The following is a 16,390-nucleotide window of genomic DNA, read 5'->3' as shown; positions in this document are numbered from 1 at the left end:
CTGGACTCCGTACTTGTTGGCTATCCTCCTTATTCTGTGGGAGATATTGTGAACATACGGCATCACGGCAGGGCGTCCCTCGTAGCTCGTTTTCTTAGTTTTGTGGGACCCAGTAACTTCTCTAAGTAAGCTTTCTGCAATGCCGCAAAGTAACTGCTCCGGATAACCGCTCTCCTTCAATCGGGAGACCTATTGGTCTACGCTGTGAATTATCAAGTGGGGGCAAGATTTCTTTATAGCTAGTTTCAGGAAAGACGTAGCTGCAGCTCGCTTTACAATTCTGGAATGACCGGAGTCAAACCGCAGCAGGAGTCAAACCGCAGCAGGAGTCAAACCGCAGCATCATTTGACCATCTGCTAGAAATTTCTTGCGGTTTCTTCATACCTGACACAACCTGTTGTTCAAGAAATCCAGCCAGGTGATCCATATCCGTGACACTGTAGTCACTGACACTCCAAACCTATGAAAGGATTTCATTTTTCTGAGAAAGTTTTCAAGAAGAGATTACCACAAGATGTTTTCTTGTAATATGGCAGCACATAAGCTTAAAAAAAACGCGCTTACAATCATTTTTATTCATACTCCAGCCAAACATGCATAATCACAAAACAACTTTGCGTCTGGCTGAAAATGGCACCCATTCATTTTAGCAGTACTAGCTTCTTAAGTTCGCTATTATCCAACATCATAAACAATCTTCCCATATTTCCTTATTTCCCTCTGCTTTACTAGGGAAACAATTCTTTTCATCAGTAACATTAAGCTCGGGTTTTATTTGTTATACATAGGGGCAGTAAACATGGCTCCAGAGGCCACAAGTGCACTGCTTACCTGTAGGCTAGGTCAGTTCCATCAAGGCCCAGCCGCAGACGCATTAGCACAAGGATCAGCTGGGTCTTCAAAGGCAAAAGAAACCTCCTGTTCTCACCTTCTGCATTAGACATTTGCCAGAAGCGTAGTTTCTTGACTTCCGGCTCTATGAAAAACCAAAAGGCATCGAGCCGTACACTTCATGTGAAGGCTGTGCAGTACCTCAGCATTTTTGGGTCTTGAATCAGGGCTTCGTAAGTAAATTCACTTTTTTGGCTTCAGCTTTCATGTGTTTAACTTCATTGTACAACACCGATAAGTCAAGCTTCAGTAACCTGTTCTTTTGCTGCAATCTACTGTACATTTTTGTTGCTTCAGCTTGTTCTTTCTGCGCCTTTGCTAGATCTTTCGTAATTGCCTCAACCTCGTCTTTTAAACTGGCCACTTCATTTTGAAGCAGTGATATTATGTCCTTTTGTTCAGCAATCTTGACAAGGGCACTTTGGTCATTTTCATGCCGGAAGCCGTAGCTGTGATCTCCACTTGCAGCATGTGAAGTTATGCCATCGACGGCAGAGTGGCCAGCCACATCTGTACCAGAAGGCTGCGCCACTTGTACTGCAGAAGTGTTCTGAGTGGCCTGATTGAAGCAAGGAGGGAAATAATATTTATTTGGGAAATAGGGTAGCAGTAAAAGAACAAGCAAGCAGGTTAAGAAAGTCAAATAGTAAACAAAATCGCACAAAATGAGTAGAACTAAACCACAATCATGTGTACTGTATATCACGAATGTCTGAGGCAAGATTACCTGACACTGCTGTTTATAAAATAATAATTACTCTCAAGAAAATGTCTAAGAGAGCTACACAAAGATTCTGCAGCAGTACTTAGAACATTACAGGTTCATGCTGTGACTACTTCGAACTCAGTCCTATACATTTAAATGTATTAACTTGAAACTAGCAAAAACCTGTGCAATAAATAAATGCAGACATGAAATGCTCGGCTTGTAGCTGGCTACTATACCTTTATTCGCATCAGCGGACGTCTCTTCATCACCTTTTGTGGCTTTAGGGTAAAGACTTGGGCACTCGAATCATATAGGTCTTTTTTCCTCCTTCAAAGTCGGCCCCACAAACTCTGTGGCCTGATGTCTGAACAAACCGCGAAAATCTGTACACAGAATGACCATGTAGTCACAAGCCGTTTGATGGGCTTACTATGAACATTTTAAACAATACCAGTCGTGGCATTCATGCACTAAGTAGGTCCTTTATCTTTAATTTGGAGTTTCCTGCCCCGAAGATGCACATCAGCTACGAGGGACGCTTAACGTAGTGGAGACCTCCAGATTAATTTGGACCACCTTCAGTTGTTTATCGAGTGTTTGTATATCGCTTTCAGCGAAAAACAGCTGTTGCGGTCACGACAGACCCCGCGACCTTGCGATCAGCAGCCGAACGCAAACACCACTGAACCACCGCGGCGGTTCGTAAGTAGGTTTCCTCTTGACAGCTCAATATTTAAAACAAGCAATCTAGGAATGCATGGTAGTTCCAATTATTGTTGTTTGAAGGAACACATGACTAAAAACACCAGCCCAGTTAGCAGCGCACTACTGTGAATCCACAGAGTATGAAAACGTGACAACGTTTGAGACAACATCTCTGTCGGCTGCCTGAGCAACACTGAACTGAAAGGAAACAACAGCCCTAAGGACACTTGCAAGAGAGCACCCGCGCACCACTGGGGACTGAGGAAGGGCTTAAAAGCCAAGAAGAACAGCAAGAGAATGTTTACTACATTCGAATAAGTGCGAAAGCACGGATCTGTTCATTGATCTGTTCTACGTAGCAGGCGACGATTTGCGCGCAGTGCCGCGGCACGGAGCGCTCGCGCTAGTCCAGCTGCGAGCAGACAGCGCAGCAGACAACGGACGATTTTGCTCGGGGTCGGTACCCATCGGATTTGTGCTTACGCACTAATAATATGCGTTGGCCAATAATGACTCAACCTGCGAGCCTCGGAAACGACATCGCTGCGAAGCGGAATGGGTGCCGGTGGCGTCTCTACTGAGCAGCTAGTCTGTTACGCACGGACTACATCGCTCATACAGCTTCCGTGGCACACAAACGCATCTCTTGCAAATGTGCACATACGACCGCGTAATCTATCGCACAAAACGCTAAGAGCACCGCTCATAAATAACTTACCTGCCAGTTTGTCCAGCTCTGTTGATCTTAGCGATCCATTGCTCTCGTAGCTTCTTTTCCATGGGAAAAACATGGAGGAAGAAAAAAACTAGGAGGGAGTACGACGTCACAATCTTGAAGCCTAGTCATAAAAAATATAATGGGAAGCATCATGGGAAATAGGCCCTCACGTGACAAGGCAGCGGTAGCTCTTAGCCGGATTTCGGTTTCGTTCTCTCGCTCTACGAGCAACTGCGCGACCATCTGCTTGCGTTCACTGACGGCTCCGTGGTGAGCGCAAACTGCTCGCTCGCCGCAGCGGCCACCATCCCCGAGCGACGCGCATAGTCTTGTGCTTCTGCCGTGATTTGGGCTATGCGGAGACGCGTGTGCCGACTGCGGCGCAGTGGAGACATTGCAGCACATGCCCCTTCGCTGTGCCGCTTCTGCAGTGCCGCGTCGCGAGATGCTCGCGGCCTACAGGGCACTGGGTCTCGAAGCGCTTCTGTGGCCGCGCGGCAGTGCGCGCACCAGTGAAAGAGCAATGGTGAGCCTCTGTGCGTTCATAGAGCAGGCGGGCTTGACTTCCCGCTTGCTCTTCGCCATGTAGTGAACGCGTGACACGATCGAACGCTCCGTGGGTGCTACCTCGGACGGTATACGCGGCTGGGCGCCCCACCCCGACCGCTAGTGCAGTGTGCCGCGCGCGCGATTAGTCCGAGACAGGACGCTACGTGCGCGCGGCTATGTAGTACATACAGTTTACTTCTTTTTGTAAGTGATTGTGCGCAGTGGCCGGGAGACCCCGCGCAGGAGCAGACGTAAAGCCGGCGGCACTCTCTCTAGACAGCGAGAGAGAGAAATACTGCACTGCTGCATTTCATGTCGGAACCACGTATGTGCGCGAGCGTATTCGGCGCGACTTGTGCCTCGAGAATAGCGGAGAATGGCGGGCCCATGGGCGGGCCGAAGTCCGCCTGCCCGAGAAATAGAATCTTGCGCAGCGCGCCGGAGCGCTCGTTAAACACGTCCGTCCGCCGTGAGCGCTCTGGAAGCCACTGCACCCTTTTTCTTCGCCTATTCTCGACTTCTCCGCTTATAGCATGCGCTGAAATAAACGCTCCGTATGTGTGTATAACGACGAAAGGAATTCCTCTCCATTCTCTTTCTGAACCACAGTTGAACAGTGTCGAGGTCGCGGCCGCACCCTTTGATGAAAAGTTTACCTGCAGTTTTCTACAGTGCTCCCAAAAACTCAAGAGTGTAATCAACAGACGCGGAGCCTTCAGACAATCTCGAGCACGGTACGCATTCCGCCAAAACTGCAACACAGGCGCTGCGCTTCTGCGCTACATCGGAGCCCGGACGTTCACTAAAAAGCACCGCTGGTTGGCAGTCTGGCAACTGTGGAGGGCCTATTTCCCAAGAGTCAGTGCGCAAAAGGGCCCTCGGCAGCGGCGTCAGAGGAGGATGGCTTGCAGAGGCTGAGCGCACTCTCTCCTAGTTTTTTTTCCTCCATAGGAAAAAACGTAAAATCCAAGGCCTTTGTGCTTGCTGCTGTTATTGTAGCAACCCGAAACACAACAAGTGTATCCAACCATCGTGAAATATCCGCAAACACGACGCATTTGATGGTATGCCGCGCAGAACTGCGCTAGTGGCGTGCAAACACAGCACGAAATCCGACCGGAAGTACCACAACTACCAGAATGCATCGCGGCAGCGGTGGCGTAGCGCAACTCCTTGTGAAATCGGTCTATTGGCTGCTAATGATGCAAAACTGTCGGAAAATTGACTTTCGATAGTATCGATAGTTTTTTAGAAACTATCGATAGTATAAAAAAACTATCGATAGTGCTACTATCGATTCTACTATCGATACTAATAATAATCCTAACAATAAAAATAATAATAATAATAATAACTCGTTTGTTTAGTGAACACCGATCTGGAGGTAAGACGTGGCATTTCTTATAAGTATGGACAATTGGCCTGAGGTAAAGATCATCCCTATTAGGCAAGAATGTGCCTCAAGGAGCGGTTTCACGAGCATTATAGAAGTGCGGAAACTTCTCTAGCCTCTCGTCATGCCGCAAACACTGTGCGCAGCGGTTCTTCACCTAGCCTTGAAAGTCCACATGCTCTCGCCAGGAACAGAATTTAAGGAAGCATTATGCAGGAGCATCCGCAATCAACATAGCTGCAAGAGCTGTCTATCAGAGGTATAGTCAAGAAAACATTCAAACATTTCGCCAGACGACGGCACGTGAGCAGAATAACTCGTATGCGATACTGTATCGCTCACCTCAGGAGTACGAAACACTTCCAAGCCCCTTATTGATCACGTTGTCAGAAAGGGCACGTTGTCAGGAGCTCCCACTCCTGGCTGCTAATGACCTTCGCGGCCCTGACCCGCTTACGTAACATGCCGGAGTGCCATGTAATGATATAACACCGATGGCGAAGCACTTGCCGTTTAGACCGCGATTTCCCGTGGAGCAAATCACGGGTAAAAAATAAAGAAAAGGAACTCGCTGACGATTACGTCACTGCCTAATGCGAAATTTGAGCGCAGCTCATCATTTTTGTAAGGTTTTCGATAAACTGAGGCGAAGAATTCGAGGAAGACATGTATATACAATTACAGACAAGTTCTTACTTTTCACACATATTGCTTCTTCAACAAACACTCCCCTAACAGTTCTTGATTGTCATAAAGGAAGCTTTGTGGACGGAGAAATAGATGGATATATGCTCGACTTGCTGCACCAATGGCTGGTTCTCAAAGACGAGTCTGCGAAAGTATTTCGCGAGGTTGTCACAGCTGTGGAAGCCGTTACGAGCGAGAGAAACGGGATGATCTCCCGCATAGGTGCTAAGAAATTCTCGCTTGTCTTTACATCTACATGTCCACACCCACCTCCCCCACCCGCCCCCCCAGTCCCCACCCACCCTGCCACCCTGGCAGGTGGCAGCGTTTCTGGAGCAACGTTGTCAATGGCAAAGCATGCCGCGCACATCTATCCCTACCGCCACGCAGCTTAAACTACGATTGAGGTGTACATTGTTCTAAGAGGGCAGTTATGCGCCTTCCCTCTAGTTCAGGTGTCCAACGAGACGTGTGAGATAGATACTGCACATTTCCTTTCCTCAAAAACCAATTTACAAATTTTGCCCTCTGCTTTCCAAGCCACAGCTCTATTGGTTTCGCAGCTGTGGGAGACAGATGCCGCGCATTTCCTTCCTCAAAAAATACCGAAGACAATTTGCAAATTCTAAAGTGTGCATGGCGAAAACCTGGTGGTCAACCCACTACCGCTTCCCCAAACCGCCTCGCGTGGAATCACTGGGCCGCTTCGGAGCCATGCGTTTCACTCACTGGACTGCAACGAGACGTCTGGCGGAGCAGCGGCGGCCTACCTGCCACCGACGATGCGCGCGCGTTCGTTCTACCGCTACGGTGTGACGTCACGGTTCCTATGCACAGCTGCACCCCCCACTGGCGCGCCGCCTCCTAAGGAGTGGAGGAGGTTGCGCTTGTACCCTCTCCTTTCCGAACTCCAGCCACACAGCATTCGCAGCTTAAACGGCGACGGCGACGCCCCGAAACGCACAAATGGGTGCCTAAAGACCCATCTTCATGAACCCATCCGAGGCGCACAAGCGCAACGCCTAGGCGCCCAGCGCCGCGCCGCGACAAGCGTCGGAAAACACGCAACTCGATGGCCTGTCGCCTCCTATCGCTGGTACTCGCACTCAGCTCAGCGAAGAAAACGGCGCGAAGGGCCGTACCGGATGCCGAGAGAACTGCGCTCTCTGATTGGTTACACCGACCGCAAACCAGTGAGGCACTTCCGGCGCGAGCGCGTCGCGAATATCTGACGTGGACACGTATTTGACAAGCGCCAGCTCGCGTCTGCGCCTCGCGCATGCGCTGACCGGCTCCGGCGTACGCTGGTGCGCGTAGGCGCTGCGCTCGTGCGCCTCGGATGGGCCCATGGAGATGGGCCTTAAGAGCTGTGCTCTAAAATGGCAGTGGCTTAGCTCAGCGGCGGCGGCTCCTCGGCGAGGCGTGTGGTGTGACGTCATCCCAGATGGCGCGGCGTCCGCCAGCTGCGGCGGTTGCTAGGCAACGGCTCAAGGTCGGTCTCTGTGCCTCCTCGGAGCACCGCCACAGCGAAATCGCAAGTTCGTGGCCAATGTAGCTTTCGCTACAACACCCCCAGTGAAACCCGTCGCCTGCGTTAGATCATGAAATTGTAATGTGTGTGAAAACAAAAATGTCTTCCTGACTGTGTTTTCTTTTTCCCTTGCCATGTACACCCGGCGTGAAAAGTGTACGGGCCCCACGTATCGCTGAAAAACGCTGTTTGCGTTTAGCCAGGACAGAGGCCAAAAATGACAGCCGCGCTGTTGACTTCCGCCCTAAGGACTGGCTACAGGTTTTTTTTTTCAGGGTACATCTTGTGGAGTTTGGACAATTTACGGTTTTCGTAACAAGCCTGGCCCGTAAAAAAATTCGCTGCCTAGTGTACATCGCATTAAAATTTTGTCTACAGGCCACATCCTCTCTTCCACCTCTGGCATTTTTGGTGTTTTGATTAACCTGAGACCCGTCAGTAAATCTGTTTACCGAAATTCTTCCACGTACACTTGACGCGGCGGTTGCATTTCGATGGACACGACATGCTAGAGTCCTGCGTCAGAGAACCCCAGGTGGTTTAAATTACCTGGAGCCCTCCAGTGGTCTACCAGGTCTCTCAAAGCCTGATCCGCTTTGGGACGTTAAACCCCATAAAACCAAACCATCGCCCAAACGCGCGTGGCTATAGTATAACGAACGGGCCCATGTGCGTGAAAAGAGGAAATGCACGACAAAACCATGCAAACTGCGCCACCGTAGTTTTGCGACTATTTTCTATACATCTTTCGTAGAAGATTCCTTGTCAAATAAACAGTCGTTCTAACAAGTAAATGTTCAGTTTAAAAACACGCGTCCATTCATCAGTCGCAGAGCGCACCCACTCAGTGTGCTTGTTTTGGAGTGCAGAATTTATTTTTATTTTTTTTATTTTATTTATTTATTCCGGACAGCAATACATGGTTTCCGCGGGGAGAGGCTAAAGGAGACTAAGATATTTCCTGACGAGGCCTAACACCCGCATTACACGTCGGTACAGATGGCACAGAGTAACATATCAGTGAACAGTGGTACATCAAACACAGTGGGACAGGAATTCAACATAAGCAACTACGCAAGCACTGGTCAAGCAGAAGATAATACTCAATAATAATAAATAATAATCAATAACGAGTGAGAGTGAGTGGCGTAGTAAAGAAAAACACATTGGCACAGAACAAAATCAACAGTACTCAGCAGCAGGAGTAACAATGAATGCAGCCGGTATGCATAACAAAATTTCACACGGGGGTGTTTAAAAGATGGCTCATTTTCTTCTTGAATTGGTGCATGGTGACACTTTCGTGGGCACAAGAATTCATGTTGGATATGTGTTGCATAAAACTGTTATTTGGTGATCTGTAGTCTGGGTGCCGAAATTAGTGCGAGGCCCAGAATCAATCAGAAATTGCGCGCAAGTTCTGTGTGATTTCTCTATTCAAATAAGAATGAGAGAAAGATTCAAAGTCACGTATATTTTTTGGTAGATTAGGTGTGCTAAGTAGTGCGTGTAGCATAGAAAAAACGGTAACACCTTACAAGAGGTAAACATGCCATTAGTACTAACAGGATATCTATCCAAATGCGCAAGGCTCTTTTTTGTAAAGAGAACAACCTATCCGAGTCAGTTTTATTACATGTTCCCCACACTAAGAGACTATATACAATATGAGTATGAATAGGAGAAAAATATAACTGTTTTTTTTTTTTGCATGAGACGGAAGAAGATAACGAAGTCGCTGAATTAACCCAACTGATCTTGATATTCGTATCCGCAGACTGTTGACGTGGTCGATCGAGCCTAAGTCACTGCGGAAATAAACTCCCAGAAACTTATAAGAATTCACCTGCTCAATTTCTGTGTTATTAAAATATAGTGGGATATTTATGATCAAGAGGCTTATTTTTAGCGCGGAAAAGCATATATTTAGTTTTTTTATGTTTAGTTCAAGCTTATTGGCATCAAGCCACGTCCGCAGTTCATTGAGCCAGGTATTGGATCGATATTCAAGCAAGCTAAGGCTGGGACCAGAAAAGAAGACATCGGTGTCATCGGCGTAGAGGACCATATTTGAAGTTGAGTGTGTATTTACAATATCATTAATATATAAAATGAAAAGTGGAGGGCCGAGGATAGAGCCTTGTGGCACACCGAATTTTGTTATACCGGTGTCGGATTTAGGCAGCCATGTACACTGCCTCCGTCCTGTAAGAAAGCTTTACAACAATTTGTGCGCAATACCGCAAATTCCATATTTTTTCTAGTTTTAGTAATAAGATATCTTGTTTAATTGAATCAAAAGCTTTGCGAAAGTCTCGAAATATTCTAATGGTGAAAAGGTTTTGTTCAAAAACAGAAAGAAGGCGATCTTTTATGCTCAGTAGAGCAGTCTGCGTGGATTTACCAGCCTGGAATCCATACTGTTCTTTGCATATTATTTTTTTTTATCTAGGAAGTTTTGTAATCTTTTATGTTTCACACGTTCTGCGATTTTAGAAAACAGTGGCGGTGTCGAGATAGGGCGATAGTTGTTCATATCATTTTTGTCACCTCCCTTGTAGATTACTGTAACTCGTGCTGATTTCATCTTATCAGGGAAGATGCCAGTCAGGAGCATTCTGTTCCATATATGCGTTAAAGGTGGTCTAATGCTTCTGATAGCGGCTTTTACTGGTCCCGTACTTATATCCTCATCACCTGGTCAACATTTATTCTTAAAGGAATTAACGATAACTACGACTTCTTCAGACGTCAGAAATAAAGACTCACAGCCATTAGTTTTCATATAAACCTCTACAGGTGATGGCCGACAGGCGTCTGCTGTGAGATGACAAGCGCCTGCATTAAGAAAATGTTCATAAATGTATTAGCAAGTGTTACACCAGAGCAAGAAGTTCCATCAATCAGTAGCTCGAAGTAAGACGAGGTTTCCCGCTGGATATTATGCCATTTACAACGTTCCAAACTTGTTTAGGTCTGTCCACTATTGAAGCAAGTTTGTTTTCATAATAGGCAGTTTTGGCATTTTTTAGATGCATATTCAATTTGTTTCTAAATTTCTTAAATTCTTCGTAATCGGTTGTCTCTTGTTTCTGAGAAATCAGCAAATAACGAGTTTTTATATCGAATGCGCCTGAGAAGAACCGGCGTAATCCATTCTTTCTTAGCTTTTTTTGCTTATGAACGGCAACCGTGAGAAATGCGATGTTGTAATTGTGTTGTACCTTTTCTAAAAATATATCGCGTACTCTACGGACGGATCTTTTTCCAGATATACTTTTGCCCAAGAAGTTTCAGCCATAAGTGAACAAAAATAGGCAACTGTATCATCATTCACTGTTCGTCGCTTGTTATTATGTTTAGCAGAGGGTTGCCTATTTGAAAATAGGCCAAAAAATGGCACATGATCACTTATGGTTGATGAAAAGATAACTGGGGTAACTGTATGCGGGGACAAATTTGTAAAACAGTGATCAATGAGTGTTTCTGTCTGCTGGCTCATTCTGGTAGGTAGGTCGATAACATTTTGGCAACCATGTAAGAACATCAGTTCAAATAGTTTACTCTGCATCTGGTTTTTTGTTAGCAAATCAACGTTCATATCACCAAATATAACGAAATGCCACCTGTTTTGATTAGCTAAATTAAGGAAACTATCAGAAAAATCAAGGAATGCATCACGATTACCATGAGGGGGCAGTATACTAAAAGTAAAGCAATGTCGCGATGCAGTAAGCTAACAACTTCAAGGTTTTCGTTTACAACACATGAGTCTGTAAGAAGGTCAGAGTGCAAATGTTCGTGTACATATAGAGATATACCGCCTCCGCGCTTACCTTCCCGGAACATAGAAATGTGATTGGAGCATGGAAACTGCACAACTTCCACATCAGAGCTATACCAAGTTTCCGTGAAACTAATGACATCAAAATCACGCTTTAGTTCCTCTAATTCAGCTTTAATCTTCAATGGTTTTCTCATCCGTAGATACATACTCTTAGGACGAGTACTGATGGCATTGCCTGGCTTACTACGCAGATTTAAGGATCTGGCCGATGCAGGTACAGCGGCAGACGGGCCACTGATTCTCGCGGAGCGGCACGTGGGGATATGTATTCAATCCCACAGACAGGCTATTGTGTGCGTTAATGGTCACGTGGACGAGCGAACAGTAAAGAATTGGAAAACGAACTGCAGGACCTCTCGTTCCTGACGTCCATCATCACGGTGCCGTACTGCAGCGCTTGTACGGCGACGACTACTATGCTGCGCACGTACCTGAACTGGGGCATGCCTGAGCCTGAGATGGCCGCATTCCTCCATGGCGCCTGCGAGAGGCTCAACATCGAAACGCCGCGCGTCTGCAGAGGCCTCGTCGATCAGTTCAAGGTAAGGGGGCGGAACGCTCCAGCCTTGCGCAAGAGACAACATCGTTGGCTCTAACCGTGGCTGCACGATACTCCTTTACTACGTGCTACCAGCCAAAGAAGTTAACGGACCACGGCTCAGGCAGCCGGTGCGGCTGCGGGGTCGCACCGCGGCGCTGCTATCTGGCTCTGCGCGCTGACGCCGCGAGTGCCCCGAGTGATGCTAAACTTCACCCTCACTCTCGCGTGGGTGCTTGTTAGATGTGGGAGACACTTTTAGCCCTTGATCTCACCCCCACTGCTCTCGGCGCATGCTCTACGTTGCTAAGGCGACGGCGATGCGCGTCGTTTGCTTCTGACGGCGTCGCGGAACCCAAAGCATCTCGCGGTGCTAGTGTGCGCTGCTTGAATCAAGTGTTTGAGCAATCTACTTAAGCAACGTCACAGGAGACTGCTCTCAGAGTGGAGTCGTCTGCTTCCAACCCGGCCATTCCCCCCATCCCCAATCCAACCCGGGAGGACTGGGAGGTGACCCTGCTCGGCTGCCACGATTTACAGGCCCAACAAACCTTAGTCGGGCGCTTCCGGGCGGGGCCACCGCCACTGGAGTCCCAAACTAGGAATCTGCACCTAGTGTTTGTAAGGATCGGTCCCTTACGGGCTGATAACATACCTCCTGACCCTTCTAAATAAATGCTTTCACCACCACTCCCCGACGGCGTTAATTCAATAGGCACCTAGTTGGTGAGCGTTGGCGGATCGCATGGATGGCTTTGCAGAAGCAGTGACGAATGTTTGCGCAGAGTCCTCCCCTCTTGGCGCCTCAGCACGCGCTTTTGTATTGTTCGTATTTGCTTTCGTTTGCATTCACTTCCGAAGGGCAAAACTTCGCCGCTGACCTCTAGCACTACAAAGCCGCGCTATCGTAGCGTCGCTAAACCGTCACCTGTGTAGCACACTGTACGAGCAACCGAGGTGGGACGCCCGGCTTCGTCCGAAGTACCACAAACAGAGCGTTCACGTCGCGCGCTCGCTACCCGGCGACGAGCAAGCGGAAAGTAAAGCCTGCCTGCTTGATGAATGCACAGAGGTTAACAACACAGAGGCAGACAGGCTCACGGGTGAGCACACTGCCGCACGGCTACAGGGGCGCCTAGAAACTGTCCGCGATGACGCCCAGCGCCCTGTGTGCCGCGAGCATCTTGCGATGCTGCTCTGCAAAAGCGACAGAGCGCATGAGCAGGAAGTCCTGCCAATGTCTCGACTGCACCGCAATCACATGAACGCCTTGCCGACCGAAAGCCTCTGACGCCCGTCTTTCCCCGGTTTACATGCAGCCGACGCGCATTAGAAGGATCATCGCGCGCTGGAGACGGGACGCTGTAGAGCATGCACCGACAAGGCAGATGCGTTCTCCTTGCACGATGCGTGCGTCCGGGCGTTTTTAACGCAGGTGATCGCTTATCACCGCCCGGACGTCTTCCAGGGTGACCGCAACGGCGCTAGGAGGAAGCTGGTGTGCTGTGCGGTGGCGACATCGTCTACCTCCTTGTAGCAATGATGCCGCAGGAACTGGGCGCCCACTGTGCACGCACGAATACTGCATCCGTGCTCTGGGAGGCGCACAATCTCGAACTAGCGGATAGAAATTGTGGCGATTGTCGAAAGCCCCGCGCTCCGTTTTGGCATTTCTTTTCATCGCGATAGTAACATTGCTCCACAGTCACCATACACCTCAAACTCATTCGCGGTGCACGCCATATCCTTACTTTAGCGTGTGCTTTAGAAGCTAACTCGACTATGCAAACCCAATATGTCGAGACATGCAGCAGGGATAACTAACATCCACGAACCTTGCTCAGTCCAGAAAGTTATGATAAGGGAGGCGAGGTCTCGTTCAAGGTGCACAAACGCCTCTCGAGGTGGTGCATATCCTGTCTAAATGTTTCCTTGGTTCTTTAAATCCAGCAAGTGTAAAGAATTTATTTTTCATATGCCGTTGACACGACGCCTGTCATGGCGAAGCATAGTGCTCGTCGCGTACATACCTTGCAGCTCTTTAGCCGTAACGCCAGAGAAATTCGGCGCGAATTCTCGGACTTGGACGCAGGCAACGGCGCCATGGGAAGCAGACGACTCCACTGCACTCTCGCAGCCTTCTCCTCTGACATTGCTCAGATAGAATGCTCAAGCATTTGACTTGAACTTGCAGCGCACGCTGGCACCGCGAACGCCTTGGGGGCCGCGGTGGTCGCGACGCCGTGAGAAGACGACGCGAGCCTCCGTCGCCATAGCAACGCAGAGCGTGCGCAGAGAGCAGGGGATAGAGGGGAGGGGGAGAGTGTGAGATCAAGTGCTAAAAGTGACTCCCGGTACATGTCGTTACGCTTGAGGGAGAGAGAAAAGCTTTATTATGGCAAGTGTGTTACGAGGCACGATTCCCTTCACCGGGCACGCCAGGAGCAGAGGGACCGAACGCCGCACTAGAAATTTATCGAACGTACGCTTGATAAACTTCTAGTGCGGCGTTCGGTCCCTCTGTTCCTGGAGTGCCCGGCGAAGGGAATCGTGCCCCACCGTTAATTGAGCACATGGCGCTGTCCCAAAGTAGCTTACGGCCGCAGGGCATCAAATCGCATCGCTGTTTTTTTGTTGCCGATTCATGTTCACCTCGTGTTGTATATTGGTGCCTGTCGCCTGCTTCCACTACTTCTTGATTTTTGGCAAGGCAGCGCAACGGTGGCTACCGTGACGTGCGCTTTTTCACGCCGGAGCGATAAGTTACAGAGGCGCCGAGGTTTGCTGCGGGCGCTGCTTCTCTGTCGAAAGTGCTTTTCCAACATTGCCTCCGGCAGTGGATTTAATATTAATCGCAATCCACTGAAAACTTCCTTAATTGGCTACGATGTTCTTAGTCGGTAATGAATTTTTATTGCAGGCGTACCGCCAATAAGAGATGATTGGGAAGGCGAATCGCGAAAGATTACAGAGATTCCTGAAAGTTAAATCACGGAAGCAGATAGCAATGACATTCAGTGCCATTAAAGGTTCCTCAGTATGATGAAAATTTCCCGTGGACCGCGACGACTTGGTCGACTCGCCTTGGCATCGAGTGATTGAGCGCGGTCACTATCCCTTACAATAAAAAGTTTTAGACAGTCTATAGAGTCTCTATAGACTTCTCTCTACAAAGTCTATAGACTGTTTATAGACAAAGCCTATAGGCACTAAAAATACCATAGACAATCTATAGACAATTTATAGATTTATTGCCATGCACTTTTAGTAGACTTTTGTCTATAGAAAAATTAAAGAATATGAATAGACACAAAGCGATATCTATAGGAAGTCAATAGAGTCGATAAGAAGTCTACAGACTGTCTATAGACCATTTATAAGTGTAGCTCGGGACACCCGCGCAGCACTTCCCACTCTTCTTTCGGTGCATGCCACAGCTGATCCGCTGTGCCACCGGAAAGAAGTCGTGAGGCAAGCGTCTTTTTCAGCAATCCCCAGATGTTTTCGATCGGGCTGAGATCAACCCCGTTATGCTGCCACGGCTCCTGAGGCCAAGCGCGTAGCCAATAGCGGTGCTTCGGTGTCAGAGCACCCCCCTGAAATTTTCTGACCGCTGCATTACCCTCTCCCCTATCCTTTTGGCCTTATTTTCGCCCGTACTATTCACACCGCGTCTATATATTGAAATGTAAAAACTAATATAAGAAGAGCATGGATTGTTGACACCATAGTTCCTGTTCTAATAGGAAGCAGAAGTTCGTGTAGAAAACAGTCAATCTTCGCCATCGCAAGACGTATATGGTACTCTTTTTAATTGTACGCACAGTTCACCCCAATAAAACCTACCTTTTCACGTCAGCCTATTTTTCCATCCTTTGCATTGTCCTCGAATGATCATAAACTAGCGGGAAAATAAAAAGTGTATTTTTTAAAGCGTCTCCGGGCGCCGCCTCCCATGCATAGGGAAGGTTTCATTCGTAGTTGCTGACTTCGTTTTAGAGCAGAAGCTTTTTTATTATAAACTGTGTGAAAATACTGTACATATCCGTGATTTTTCATACGACTGTTTCGTTTTGTGAAAACATAAATATGCTTTACGGATCAAGTCCTCAAGGTCCTGTGTGCACTTGTATTATGCAGATATTACACTGAACGAAGCAACTAACCCTTCGGCTTTATTACTGCAGAAGAATGACTGACATATTGTTCGGGCCCAGAAACACTTTTTATTTTAATTTTAGCAGCGGCGTGTAACACACCCCAAAAATATTTCTGGCTACGCCACTGCCTGAGGCACGGTGTAGCGCTCCAGAAGGGCGCTCACAGCGCGTGCTTTGTGCACGGGGCTGTGGTCGCGCTAGAACAGGTAGCAGCCATCCTGGAACGGCCCGTATAGGATGTACGGATTCAGGTGGTCAGTGAGTAATTCCCAGTACCTCGTCCCGGTGAATGAGTCCTCGATCCGAGCGAGTGGGCCCTGCCCGTCCCGACGGATGGCGCCTGTTGAGACGGCGTTGTCGGTGGACAAGCCGCTCCCGGTCGATGCATCAGACAGCGTAGCCAGGCCGGAGAATGACGCTTTATTCTCGGATCAAGGGATATTATATAGCCAGAGGGGCGAGGGAAAGAGGGGCGAGGGAGAGTGAGAAACGAATGAAAGATCGGTGTCGGCACGGGTTCAGTTGGTGGCTTATCGCTTCTGCTATCAGCAGCATCCGTTCCTCCTAATAGCCATAGCGATCCACTGGTTTCTTCACCCGGGCTGACCGGCGCAGCGTCGTCTCCTGGGGTGCAGGGTCAACGGGTGCTGACGTGGGTGCG

At 48.4% G+C, this 16,390-nt stretch overlaps 1 protein-coding gene across 1 annotated transcript in view; it reads left to right on the top strand.

Annotated features, from left to right (window-relative positions):
• LOC149360629 (sphingomyelin phosphodiesterase-like) overlaps positions 1–16,390 on the top strand; it is a 125,092-nt gene that overhangs the window by 11,234 nt on the left and 97,468 nt on the right. The window contains exon 2 of the mRNA XM_089572418.1: positions 11,382–11,573. Coding sequence (XP_089428544.1) covers positions 11,382–11,573 — 192 coding nt within the window. The remainder of the gene's footprint in view (positions 1–11,381; positions 11,574–16,390) is intronic.

This window comes from Amblyomma mixtum, chromosome 2, assembly GCF_055824585.1.
Source record: "Amblyomma mixtum isolate Tamu chromosome 2, ASM5582458v1, whole genome shotgun sequence".
NCBI lineage: Eukaryota > Metazoa > Arthropoda > Arachnida > Ixodida > Ixodidae > Amblyomma > Amblyomma mixtum.
Note: the sequence above shows the minus strand (reverse complement) of the source record. Positions and strands in the feature narration are given on the sequence as shown.